General features: G+C 44.1%; 1 protein-coding gene across 2 annotated transcripts in view; it reads right to left on the bottom strand.

The window, feature by feature from the left end:
• The window catches only part of ITPK1 (inositol-tetrakisphosphate 1-kinase), a 596,101-nt gene extending 582,832 nt beyond the window's left edge, over positions 1 to 13,269 (bottom strand). The window contains exons 1-2 of one of the 2 annotated variants that reach the window (XM_085626490.1): positions 13,045 to 13,269; positions 7,038 to 7,286 (exon numbers count right to left, since the gene is read on the bottom strand). In XM_085626490.1, the coding sequence (XP_085482616.1) occupies positions 7,038 to 7,132 (95 nt within the window). In that variant the 5' untranslated portion in view covers positions 7,133 to 7,286; positions 13,045 to 13,269. Of the gene's footprint in view, positions 1 to 7,037; positions 7,287 to 12,675; positions 12,895 to 13,044 lie in introns of those variants that run through there. The other variant, XM_085626489.1, reaches the window with a different exon arrangement.
• Between the last annotated feature and the right edge of the window lie 1,268 nt (positions 13,270 to 14,537).

Here is a 14,537-nt window from a genome sequence, read left to right as displayed (position 1 = left end):
AAAACAGAGATTCTTCCTTTAACCAAACTTTGCCTCCCCCATTTTTTCACGGCTACGGGCTTTGCTTGGAATTCTACAAAAATTAAATATCTCGGCGTTCTTTTTTCTAGCTCTATATCTTCCTCCATTCAACTCAACATGAATGCAGTCATATCTAGGATAGACTCATTACTCACCTCTTGGAATCCACTATTTCTTTCCTGGTGGGGCCGTCTTGACTCCATCAGAATGATGATTGCCCCTATTTTGATCTACCTATTATCCATGCTACCACTTCGTATCCCAAACTCCTATTTCCGTCGCATTGATTCTTCATTGTCCAAATTTCTTTGGAAACAGAAAAAAGCCCGCATATCCCTTTCCAACTTACGTAAATCTAAACTTAATGGTGGTACCAACTTTCCAGACTTTCGTCTCTACCATAAGTCCTTTTCCCTTCGACAGGCTTCCCGCTGGTTATCCCAGGAACCCTCCCCTTTTTCTCCCCTCTGGCTTTCTGTTGAACAGGAATTACTGCTTCCGTACTCTTTCCAAGAAGTAATTCGTTTTACCTCTAAAGCCCCATGCCTTAATCCCCTTTTATTCAAGCATACTTTTTCTCTTTTGCGCCCTTTAGTCTCCCCTTCCTCAGTAACGCAGGAATCCTTCCTACTATTGCCTATATGGCACAATTCACTTCTATTAATTAACAATCGTCCTATTGTATGGCCTTCTTGGAGAGCGAAAGGTATCATCTGGATACGTCATCTTTTTGATGGGTCATCCCCTTGCTCATTTCCTGCATTTCGGTCTCAATTCCACTGCCCTCCCTCTTTTGTAAAGAAATTTTCTATTCTTATGGAAACCATTCTAGATCGTTATTACTCTCTTCCCTCTGAAGCTTTACCTACCTCATCTTCCTCTCTACTCACTGTCCTTTCTACAACTCCTAAAGCTTCCGTCATTTACCGCTACTTTTCAGCCCCCAATCCAGATCGTCTCAAATCAAAATTAGAATTGTCCTGGGAGACAGACTTACATTCTTCATGGCCGACTTCTTTCTGGGACAAAATATGGGCTCGTTCCTTGAAGATTTCCCGTACTGCCTCTCTCACTCAATCCCTATTTTTCTTTTACCACAGACTATACCTTTCTCCTCTTTCTATCTCTCGCTTTCAACCTGACGCTGTATCTAACTGTTGGACCTGTAATGCCCCTTCTGCGGATCTTTTCCACCTCTTCTTCTTTTGCCCTTCAACTCGTATTTTCTGGTCTCAGCTATTCTCTCGCCTTTCTCGCATTTTCAACCTCTCTATTCAATTTTCTCCTTCTTTAGTATTTCTCGGTAGCCTTTTAGTGGATTTAGACCTCCCCCCACATTCTTGCGGTCTTTTTGACCTTATGCTGGCTCTGGCATTACAGCATATTGTCTCTAATTGGAAATCTCTGAACAAATTGTCTCTCAATTGTTGGTGGAATCTTGTATGTCACTCGCACAGACTTGATGTTGCCTTTGCTTCCTCCTGTAAACCCTCCCGAAATGTTGAATTTTACTGGCTACCTCTTACTCTATACCTTGATCAATCCGCCAAAAAGAGTTACTCTCCACTATCTTCAGATAATTTCAAGCCCCCTTGAACACATGTACTCTTGCCTGCAGTTCTTCATGATATTTTTCAGTCTCAATATTGTTATTACTTAGCTTTATATTGACCTACTTCATACTTCTTTTTAATCCATGCAATTACTCATATGATGGTCTTTTACTGTACGTTTTGATTGCCATTGACTGTGTTTCCTATTATTGCTTACCCATCTTCTACGATCAATACCATGTTTTTGTTTTCTTCTCTCCTCCCCTCCCTCCCCTCCTTCCCTCCCCATTATTTAAAATGCTTTGTTTTTCATTGTGATATTAGCTGCTTCTATTTTCTTTGTCCCATTTTTTACCTTTGTTCTCATATTGGCTGATGTCACCTTATTGTAATACTTATTTTTCTCTAATAAAGCTTTCAAACATAAAAAAAAAAGGTGGCTTTCCCTTCAAATTATTTACAGGAAAACCGTCTCTCTGACAGTTCAAACTCATTGGCAGACAAAGAAAAACTTAAATAGCTATAACCCGTTGGATTTGTAGTGCAATTACTTTGATTAAGGGAAAGAGCAAAGGGGTCTGCAACCTTACAACACAAGTAATCATGTGATGCGACCTTCTTTGGACACCTTCATCTTCGGTAACGTGGAATACTCCACAATGTATTATAAAAGGATACCATGACCCTACAAAAACAAGCATTTGCAATGCAACAGGTCTCGGATTTACGCGAGTTTAAGCTATTGGCATTGTAAATGACAATGCCTTTTATTTAGGTTTTAAAAACCAAAACATAAAAAAGGCATTGTCATTTACAATGCCAATAGCTCAAACTCGCATAAATGCGAGACCTGTTGCATTGCAAATGCTTGTCTAAATAAGAAATAATCCCCCTAACACTAATAGTGAATAGTGAAACCCCCGTCCTTGGTCGTTTTCCGCTGCTGCAGCGTGCAGAATGAATTGCGCCGTGCTGTAATTGCATTTATGTGGCGCTTAGTACCCCTGAAGCGCTTCGTGGAGTGCAGCGCGCTCGTCTGGTGGTTGTGTCATCTTTGCGCGGGTGACATTTCTGGGGGGAGCGGCTTCCTCTCTGGCAGAAAGCGCCGAGAGACGGCAGTGCCTGGAGAGGACCTTGTGTGTTTAATCCTCTGCAGCCCCAGCTGAACACAGTGTGTGTGTGTGTCGGGGGGGGGGCGCAGGGAGAGGGGGCTGTGTCTGAAAGCTAATTGCGTTCTGTCTAATCCGTCAGGGCGGAGGGCAGACTGCACAAGGCCTCCTGGGGCTGCTACAGCGCCTCGCCCTCCCCACTGCCCCCCCGCCTGGCGCTGGATGCAAGCGCAGTGTGTGTCACGGTGAAGAGCTTTATGTGGCAGTGGTGTAGCGCTGTGTGGTTCACCAATGTCTGCGACACTGGCGTATCTCCAGCACTCTTGTATCTATGTAGGTTCAGTGTTTGTGCGCAGCATCACTGAGTGTCACTGTGTGGTCTGACAACACTGTGTGCCATTGGTAGCCACTGACGTTTATTTCGTGTGTCACACTGTGTGCGAAGTGTGTGTAAGTATGTGTGCGTGTGACAACACTGTGTGCCATTGGTAGCCACTGATGTTTGTTGAATTTGTCATCGCTGTTTGAGTGGTGTGCCTGTGTGTGGGACAACACTATATGGCGCTGTTAGATATTGGTGTTTGTTGAGTTCGTCATCGCTATGTGCATCTGTGCATCACAGAGTGTCACTGTGTGGTCTGACAACACTGTCTGTGTGCCATTGGTAGCCACTGACGTGAGCTCAATGGACAAAGAAAAACAAGCCCGGCAGAGCGTGGCGCGCGTAGGGGCGGGGGAGCGGACCCTTTGAAGTGCTCCCAAAAGGCGGATTGCATGGCGGCACGATGCGCGTGATTGTGCGCGTGCTAGCCAAGCAATCCGCTTTTTGGGAGCACTTTTCAAACCCGCTTTCTATAGTCTCGCTTTGCGATCGCTTACGCGATAGCAAGGTCGAGACCTAAAAAAGACAGTGAGTGGCCCAAGCATACCAATAAATCGGTAGACTTCCAAATAAATAAATAAGCTATTTAAAAGTAACTTTTCAATCCACGCATGACCACTATCGCAATGAAGCAAAAAACAACAGTTGATGGACAGAATGCAGAACAATGTCATAGGTTTCACCCCTCTTCAGCCAGGATAGCTGGATTCCAGTGGCATGGAGAGCACAGGACCCACGTCTGGGCATCCCCGTCCCACTCGGGATGACAAATATAAAAAACAATCTATCGCAATGATGGCTGAAAGGGTCTTGTAAGTCCCTTGAGCAATTTGTGGCGGCTCTATAACCAAGTGGGGGACTTTCGTCAGGAATGATCCCTAATGGCCAGCACATTTCAATGCTCTTGATTTCACATCCTCCTCTCGTACCCACCAGCATTAAATAAAAGTAGTAGGTCCTCGGTCTGTCACATGTACTTTCTTTAAGAAGAGACTGGAAAATAGTGGTTTGGGAGCAAGTTAACGCTATGGAAGTCCTATGAATGTCCTATCTATGGAAGCGCTGGATTTATTTTTACAAAGAGACTGTGAAAAACAACCAGGAAGTTAGTACGAAAAAAACGAATAATTAAAAAAAAAAAACAATTCTTATGCTAGAATGGAAGTTTTTTTACAAACACTTCTTGAAATAAAACAAAAGTACTTGCACCGACATACAGCACAAGAAAAGAACAGGCTCGGTACTCATGAATTCAATTCCAGACCTACGCCTCTAGGGCTACACACAAGTCTCTACAAGCAGGTGCAATAACCCACTGATCCATATCACCAATGGAGGAACAAAGGTGCTCGGGCGGGGCAGTTTGTGAAAGATAATGGAGCTGTACGCGGGCAAACATTAGCTCACTTTTCAGTCAGAAGAGAGGACTTTGATCGGGAACCGCCAAGTCCAATTCCTTGTTTCTGCTTAGGAACTCCAGTAGCTGTGGCCAAGGTAGGATCCAAGCAGCAGACAGAGGTTTGCTTAAAAGTCTTCTCCGTGTGCAGCACGGTCACGTGAATACATTAACAATTACTTTCTTTCATTAAAAAACACTAGTTTGAAGGGGGAAAAGGACTTGATCTGGGCTTGTCCCTAATTTTTAATTTATGTAGAACATTGGCAGAACTCTTGGTGAACTGCTTCCATTTCCACTATTTCCAGTTGCCACTAAACAGATTACAAGAGAAAATGCACACTCACAGAGTTACAGTAAAGCGCAGACCCTTACACTTCCTAATCGAATGTATTCACTTATCATCCTTAGATCTCACCTAACACCACGCATGCACTGTCTCTTGAGACCTTTTGCTACTTTACAGGACGCTTAGAGGCCGCCCATTGCTTACTATTTGTTGGCATCATGATCACTCATTTGCTTCTTATTAGTCAACTCCTGTAGACTTTCTTCCACTTCGTGTGTTTAACTCTCCACCACAACATAGGTGGATTACTTGTGTTCTTCCACTGCTCATTTTACAGGTGTTCCTTTTGCTTAAGCATTCAACAAGAGTGTTTGTTTTTCAGCTTTCTCCCTTGTGTACTTTTCCCCCCCACCCTGTGTCCATTGTCCATGTTGCCCAGGCTCCCCAGCCAACCCTCCGTTGTCCGTCTGATTGCCTTCATGCTCTCCTTTTCATTTTAGATGTGCTGCTGTACAACATGGCTACAAAACATTGCGAAATCCAACCGCTCTCATAGGCGAGACCTATTGGGTTTGCCAAAACTTGTTTAGAAAATGGTTTAAGTTAACTGTACCGCAAAGCAAATCTGTGGAATACAATTCTACACAGGTTCATGAAGAAAGTGCAGCATTCCACCGAGGTGCAGCTCCTGCAAGCTTTACAAACATATCAAACAGACGTGCAGTTTGACAAGGTGCCCTAGGGGAGCAGGCGCAACGCTTTCCTTTCAGTTAAACGTTCCTCCCAACCTAGAGGCACCCGAAGCTTCTAAAATCCTAAATAATTCAGAAGCAAGCCTGTGTAGTTATATCACAGCCTGGCTAATCTCGTCTAACAACTGCACTTCTATGTGGTAAACCGACAAATTCCACTGAAGTCCAAATTATAGGGTTAGCTATCACCACGGTGTCAAGCAAACCAAAAACTCTTTGTAGAAGTGTACTTTTGCAATTTGTACCTTCACATTCTCAAAGCAGTATTTAACACTTTTTTCTTATGCAAGACAGACCGCTAAGCTCAGTGTTTCGTCTGTATTTTACAGCTGCATTCGAATTACGAGTTCTCGGCATGCTGCAGTTTTTTTTAGTAGTTTTGTTTCACTTTGGTAATGGTGTCAGTGCCATCACGTCACTCATCCTTTTATTGTGTTAGGGTCACCCTGTCCTAATGTTGAATCTTTCCCCTTTAATAGTGTCAAATGTGATCGTTAAATATAGCAAAGAGGCTGTGTATGGTATGAAGGGTTGACGAGCTGAGAACAAGTACAGCATGTCGAGAACTGTAAATAAATATCGAGTGAGATTAACACAGGAATCAGGCAGCATGGGAAAGCTGCAGTCAAACTATTACAAATGCATACTTCTGTTACTGTGCAGATATTACATGCAAAATATGTCACAGATATGTTTGCCGTCACAGATATGTTTGCCCGCAAAGATGGTGCCATGCCCTCATAAACTAGATAGGTCCTCCTCCATCAAATACTAAACATACCACTGTACATATTTTTTTACGGGATTGTATAAATGACGGTTGGTTTACTTCAGACACACTGGAAAAAAGTATCAACATTTTAAAAAGCTGAAGAGTGGTCATGAGAGTAGGAGAAAGGATCTCTGCAGCCAAATCGAGTTCAGGAAAGAAAAATTGTGAACAACAACAAAACAGGACTGGGCATTGCATTTTGCAGTTATGCGCTTCATCTCGGCTCTCAAACTGGTATAGGTTTTAGCAACTCAGAATTGTGAAACTCTAGTTTGGAATCATCCCGAGGACCTTTAAATCACCAAGATAGCACATACAAGACAAAATATATGCATTCTTAAAGAAAGATAACTCTTACAGAGCTGGTATGGGGTGAGAAGCTGTAGGAGCAAAAGAGAGGCTCTAGGACAACATCAGAAAATACCCTTTTAGGAAAAGCAATACAAGCAACAAAATTACATAACAAGCAAACGTGAAGAAACTAGTAAATGGTGTCCAGACACTGGACAAGCAGTACTGAGTGAAATACTGCTAAGTTGGAGATTGCATAGGGTAAGCAAGGTAAGAATTAGGAGAGAAAATATTAGTGCATGGGACTAGAGGTAATGTTCCCACGGGCAAACTGTACATCTGCAGTCATGTAAACAAATAACTTGTGTCAGGCCAGTCAGACTTAAATTGGTAACGGAGGGCTAAGTAGTATAATCAAAATTAATTTCATTTAGAAGCAACACTTGGTAACATAAGAAAGTTATTTCTTTACCTGCACATGTCCGCAAAAGCCTGGAAATTCAGCTTTTTGATCTTTTTCTCGCTCATCCAGTAGCCAACCCTTTTTCCTTTTAGAAAGGTCTGCATTTTCGTTCAGTTACAGGATTTACAAAAATATAGATGTTGGGTGAACAAAAGTAAAAACTAATACTTATGAACGGTCCTGCTTGGAGCACCGCTGTGGCCTCCAAGCTCCAGGTAAAATGCAAAATCCGCCTTTAGCATGTGATAAGAAGATTTCCTAAAGTGAAAGAATGAGAGAAAAGAGATATCAGAACAGGGAAAAGACAAATTTCCTAGAAATATGTTAATCCTAACGAAATGGAACAAAGTTCACGCAAGACTGGAATATTACCACAAAAAAGAAAAACACAAACAATAATCATACAATGGAGCTGAGTGTTAATAAGCCCAGCCAACCTGTTTACTCTGGGCTGAGAGGGCCTGCCCTGTGCAGAGCCGTCACATGGATTCACAAAAGGAGGCGCCAGGTTCAGGATAACTGGTTTTGTTTGGTCAGCTAATAACATATGCTACTCCGGTTGAAAACGAGAAAACACAGAGACCCTCTGCAGTGGCATTAGGACCAGTCTAGATCTCTGGCCAGTCCTGTTGTGCTCAGTACCTTTGCACTGGACAGAGAGTAGTCAAGAAATATATACTGTCCAGTCTCCTTCAGATGCGGAAGGGGAGAACTCTTAGGCATGTAGCTATGAAATGGCTAAACTGATAACTGGAGCCCCTTCAGAGAACAGGGTTTAATCTGAATTTAGGAACCTAACCAAAAAAGCATCCATCTTTGGCCAACTCACTTTATATCCCTCATTATAAAATTGTAAACATGTAAAAACAATTGAAACCTGCTGTCCAGTGCAGTCCCAATTACATGTTACCCTCACATCTTCTTTTCAGTAACATGGCCTTAACCTGGCCCTACACACGGTACCTTCAATATTACAGAGGCCTTTTTGAGAAACTTTCCTGCATTAAATCTTTGCTCTAGGAAGCACTCTACTGCACCTTGGAGCTCAGTTTATTCTCACGTTGCTACTTCGCTTCGTGTCATCGGAACACGTGTCCTTTGCAGGACTTTTCTAATACATGTCTGTGATATCCTCTGTGTTGTTTAATTCGTGTGATTGATACAAATCAGGACATGAACCCCAAAAAACCCTTTGCAAAATGACTTGGAAATGATGTTCTGGAGCCACAGAAACGCGGCAATCCCATTTTGCGTTATATCGAATAAAATCCACTTCTGACGATCTGAATTAACTGAAATGATCTGTTCCCTCCTACCAAGGTCACCGTCTCCCACTATCTGTAAACAAATCAAAAGAAGCACCTGCTCTCAAGAATAAACTCTCTGGTCCGGCTGCGCACGCCCTACTGTTCCCTAATGCACCCCTACTGTTCCCTAATGCCCCCCCAACGCTCCTCTCCCGACCTGTCCTGGGGTGCAGGCTTTCGACATGCAACGCTGCGGCTTCTAGAGCCGGCAACTGCTCTCAGAGATGAAACCCTCTCTCCCCTCCCTGTTATTAACAGTCTCTTATCCCGGACGAGACAGCAGGTCTGTGCATGCGCTTGTTTAGTTTGACTTGTCTGTGGACGTTTTCCGTCAGCGCATGGAGTTTTCTTTACGGTCAGGTATGATGCAACTTTACGGAGTTTTGTCTCTTAAAAAAAAAAAAAAAAAAAAATCAGACTCCGATCCTTTCTCATAAGTTCAAAGTCCAACTGGCCTATGGGGCAATCCAGCAGTGTCCGACGGGCTGGCCTGGCAGGTCAGTGTGTGGGCCGGTTTTGGTCTGTTTGCGGGCCTCTTTTGTTGTCTGTTGGGCTGGTTTTTATTTTTAATTTCTCGAGCCTCAACACAAACATTCCCTGAAGCAAGCTCAAATCCGATCAGTCCTCCATACATCGCAAACACTTATACAAGTTAAAAACTGCCCAGTTTACACACATATGCCATTTTCTTTTAGTTCTCTGGCTCACTAATGGGGGCCACTTTGATTTTGGTGGGCGACCCTTTTTTCTACCCGGTGTGCTCCTGTCGCTGCTACTGTAAACGGAAACCTTTCTAGCCAGATCTATGGGATGAACACTTCTTGCTACAGAGCAAGCAATGAATCTCCCAAGCAGCAGCAACAGCAGATTTGAAAAGTGTAAAATTCCACTCCATTCTATCCTCACTGCAGACCGTGATCTCCATGTTTGCTGATTCCTTACACTCAGGCAAGCGCCCCTGACTCAAATTCCCATTCAAACCTGGTCTCAGCATGCTCTGGGCACGCCCCCTTGCAGAAGCAAGAGCCAGTCACTGGCAGATCTGCCTGGTCGTAGCAGCAACAGGTCCTGGCTGTTTCAAGTAACAGCCCCTGGCGCTATCAACAGCAGCAACTAGCAGAGTCTGCAGTGATACCAGAGCAAGTTCCAGCCGACCCTAGTACTTACAGCAGAGTTTCTGCTGATAAAGAAACGACTCAAAGCAGCATCTGCTAGCACTGGCGGCAGCAGGCAGGTATTAGCTGAAGCCAGTGATACTGGCAGCAACTGCAGGGTATGTTACTGTCAACAATAATCCAAGGTGTGTATTCTGGGGCGATCACCCAAACTCCATATGAAATTAACTCCTAAGATGGGGGACGTGTCTCTGTCGGGTGTCACTTGAGAGTTGCAAAACTCATGATAAAAGTACTTTCCTTGTCTTCTAGTAGAATGTAGGCTACTATGTCAATCTCCCAACTAAAGAAACTTTTTTATTGTTGGCATTTAAAGTGCACACATTCTGACCTTGGAACCTACGGATATGGGTTCTAGACCTGGTTTCCTCACATGACCAAACATGAGTCTCATGAGTAAACTCAGGGCTTTAAGTACGGTGGGTCCGTCCCTGTGGGTATCTGACCCCGCAGTTAATAAAAACAGACTAGGAAATGGGTTCCAATTGGGCCCTATATTGATATCTTAACTTTATAGGAAAAACACTAATTGATTTCTCAATAACTTTAAAAAAAACATTACAATAACCCATGTCATCTATACAGCTTGTTAACATTTTCCATGTTTTACTTAATTATGCATTTCATCAGAGTTTTTTCCTTTTTCCAGGATGTTGGGTTTCTTTACTTGCAACATATGACTTGTATAGCGCATAAACAATCAAACTGCGCTGCTTTTCACCCGAGAGGGTATCCAGGTGCAATGCAGCAGTGTCAGTCAAAAAGCCAGGTCTTGAGCCCCTTCCTGAAGTGGATCAGCAAGCGTGAAATATGGAGGTGAATGGGACGGGCCTTCCAGGACTTTGTGGCCACGAGGGAGTAGGAGCGTCCTCAGGTGCATCAATGTGTGGTATCTGTTGGAGGGTAAGATGAGCGGAGCAGAGGTTCCTGGGAGGTAGTTGGAAGTACAGGATGTGGTTCATGTAGGCGGTCCTTGGTCGTGGAGGGCTTTATAGTCATGTGTCAGGAGCATGAATTTACATCTTTTCTGTATGGGAAGCCAGTGGAGGTCTTTCAGGTGCTGGATGATGTGGGTCCTCTTTGGCAGGTTGAGGATGAGTCTGGCTGCTGCATTCTGGATTGTCTGGAGTCTTCTCATGAGTTAAGTGGTGGTGCCTGCATACAGTGCTTTGCCGTAGTTCAGTCTGCTGGTGATGTGTACCTGCGTCACAAATTTCCTGGAGTAGATGGGGAGCCACTTGAAGACTTTGCATAGCATGCAGAGGGTGTGGAAGCAGACTGAAGAGACAACATTGATCTAGAATTTCCTGCAGTGTTCACTACCCAGGATGATGCCAAGATTGTGAGCATGGTCTTTCGGAGTGGGGGTGGGTCCGAGTTCCGATGGCCACAATGTAAACAGTCGCCTCAAGCTGTTTGGGAGAGTTCAGGTTGTGGGTGGGTTTTTATAAACGGCCTATGATTGAGTTCTAGAGTTGAGGCTGAAAGTAGTGTGCATTTCTAACAGTTCCTGTAAGTGGGCCATAAAGGTGTTCGGAATATTTTTCCAATATTTTGCTTCTACACAGAGAGCAACGGTCACACAGTATAATTGCTATTGTCATTCTTTGGGAAAGTGTGTCAATTAAGTACAAAGCTGTCAGTATGTAGAAGAAAAAGCAGTGCTTACAGGTGAGTGGGTGTGCTGTGTTTGTGAGGAGGTGATTAAGTGAAGGAGATGCAAGTAGCACACACACACACAAATAGAGAATAAAGTTAAAAAAGAGTATGTGAAAGCGGTGATGTGTGAAATGCACAGAGAGGCTTTTAGAAAGATGTGGGGAGAAAAAGGGTGCACACGTCTAACAGAGAAACTGCATGGGAAAGTGTTGTGTAAAGAAGACCAGGAGTGGCTGCGACATTTTAGACCACTACTCGGTAATACTTAATTCACTGTCCTATTTTTAAAGAATTTAAACATTTTTAGTTCTATTCATTCACAACAAACGAATTTATCTGATATGGTTAACAAGCCTTGACAAAGTCAATAGGGCTGGCTTGTTTTAGACACATGCCTGCGGTTGTATGATATGTCGGATGAAATACCAGAAAGCTCACAGAGAGACACCAAAATACTGGTCTGAAGTGGGAAGCACAGAAATTTAGTTTACCTGTTTTAAGGCACACCCTTAATTACATAAACCAAGCCTCTTGCAAAGGCTCTCTAGTTAAACCTTTTTGGTTACGGTGCTTTTAGCACCCCCCCTCCCCCCACCACCACCGTTTTTAACCCCACTTAAAGCTTTAAGTAACCGCTGTACCTCAAGCTGTTAATATATGTAATGAAAAAGTAACAATGTAGTGTGCTGTGTTAGAATGACCCAATAACCAGCGGCCATTATCAAACCTCCCCATCGTCTGTTTTTGTAACCTGGTTTCAACCGGTACCACACATTTAACACTCTTCCATGAACTGCTCTAGCGTGAGATGCTCTTCGGACATAACATTCCACCTGTGAAGCTCTCCACTTCTCTTTTAGAGGTAGATTCATACTATATCAATATTACAACATAATATAAAAAATTAACCCCGTTACAGACACACCCACACACATGCGTTCGATGTGTTAATCCACCAATTTAGTTAATTGACAACGACCTGCAGGTTACAATTACTGCAGCATATACTTGCTCCCATAAATTAGCTCGTACGAACCGGAGGATGCAGCCAGCAGGTGACAATAATTCCCTGCCAAGCTTTCAATTCACAGTTTCCAAAGACCTGTACAACTCGCAGAGACCTCAAAGCGTGAAAACATTCGAAGGACTTCAATAACGTTTACTTTTCAGAAAATGGTCCTTTCCCACTGATACCCTCCCCAGCACTCCATGTCTAGTCTGGTAATCTGCGACAAGTGACAGGAAATCTGCCCCTCAAGGCAGTTACCCCGGTACCGACAGACGACACAGATGCAAACAGCATCATGAATTTAATGACCGAGTCCTGGTCCGAAAAGCAATAGCCCTGGTAACGGTACACACTAGTAACTGGCCTGGTACTGCCAGCAGTACTTAGTTCCGACAGCAGTACCTTCTGCCAAGCGACCTAAATGGTCCACTCCACCCACTCTGTTGCTGCCATGCTGGTAACCCACCAATGTTCATGTAAGCTTACTTCCTGCTCACCTGTGGCAGTGTGTGTGCGTGCAGCACCTCAGTGAAAGCAGCAGCAGCCCCGGGTACCGGCAGCACCCAGCGGCTCTCGGGGATGCACTCCTCCTCCCTCCTCTCGCCAGCGAGCTGCTGCTGCTCTCTCCTTCCTGCTGCTTTGCTGTTGACAGTGACTCTCCGGTTCTCTCCCTCCTCTCACAAGGTCTGGGAGGGGCCGAGCCACGCTACCTCCCTGCTCACAGGACACACCCTCCCGCGGCTGGTGAGGATATCTAGAAGCTGCGCTGATCTGTTACAAAACCGGAACATATCATTTGAACCTTGTACCTCGTGCTTAGCACCTGATTCCTGAATGTATGTAGAAACACGCAGCGCATCACTTACCAAGTTTAACACAACGTTTCCGCATGTTTTACTTCATAGATGCACTATTATCACCATGGGAAAGCGATAACGCAGTACGTTCATAACAAAAGGGTTATTAGCACACGGCTCTCGTTAGACGGTCGCACTAATACAGGCGCGAAAACATTGCTAGAGAATATAAATGACCGATAAGAGAGTGTTTCCAGCCCCCTCCATCGGTTTCCACAGTCGCGGAAGAGAGTGACCGCAGTCCTCTTTCTACCTCCATACGCTGCTAGGAAGGATTTCAGTCCTTCTTCGATTTCAGCGACTGTCACCCTTTAGGCATGTCCTCTTTCTATGGCCATGTGCCGACTCCTCAGTTTACTAGGAAGGCTGAGACCGTGCCCGAGCTTTTACTTGGATTTTTACATCTTGCATTTTTTTCACAGTCTTACAGTTTGGAAGCAGTGTCCATACTAATTATTTGTGCTGAAGATAGTGTTGTTTTATTCACCCTAGAACACCGACATTCTGAGTTGGCTTGCCACAAGATTTTAACATGTAAATTTTAAGCTGCCCGATAACATGCATTCCAATATTGAGAAAGCAGAAAGAGGGAGATAACAAAATATATATATATATAATCAGAGGATTTATTTTCACCATGAACTTGCCTGAAAGGGGTGAACCTTCAGCTGGTAGGGAGCCACATTTAAATCGGGATTCTTCTTTCTGAATAAGATTTATCATGTATGTGCTCCAGCGGAAAAGGGCAAATTTACATATTCCCCCTATGTCACAGACTCGTCACCACACTAATTCATTCATACATTCATTCATTGGTGGGGCCCATAACACCAACACTCATACGTCTCACTCAAGTCTGTGCACAGGAGAAAAAGAAGCGCTGGACATGTGGGGGTACCTTATTACCTATCAGGAATAATTCCTTTATATTAAATACATTATATACATTAGCTCCTATAGAATCCTGACTTTAATATCAAGGCACTCCACCACTTGGTCGATGGACCAATTAGTTGGACTGGTTGATGGGGATTTAGAACCAGCTAAAACACAATTAAACACGTTCATCATTGGTTCGGTGTATGCTCCTAATGAAGGCCAAGAACGATTCTTTCACTCGGCTCTTACAGAAGCCTCAACCACTCCCGATCGCCACATTCTGTTGGGGGGAGATTTAAACCTCGTTACACTTTAGACAGATCGTGTCAACGCACACACCAGACAGGAGCGCTCTCCACAGAGGGTCTGACCCATTTACATGACTTAGGGTTCAGCGATCTATGGCGCAGCTTCATCCCCCAAAGCCGCGAATATATGTACTATTCCAATGCGCATAAAACATGTGCCCGGTTGGATTACTTTCTGGCGTCCACACCCATACACGTGCTGGCGTCAGAGGTAGAAATAGTCACCTCCCTCTCAGATCATGCCCCAGTGACTGTTACTTTCTCCCTTCCACCGGTCCACCGACCTCTTAGAACATGGCGCCTCAGGGAAACGCT

This window comes from Triturus cristatus, chromosome 9, assembly GCF_964204655.1.
Source record: "Triturus cristatus chromosome 9, aTriCri1.1, whole genome shotgun sequence".
Classification (NCBI taxonomy): Eukaryota; Metazoa; Chordata; class Amphibia; order Caudata; family Salamandridae; genus Triturus; species Triturus cristatus.
The sequence above is the reverse complement of the archived record's forward strand: the minus strand, read 5'-3'. Positions and strand labels throughout refer to the sequence as shown.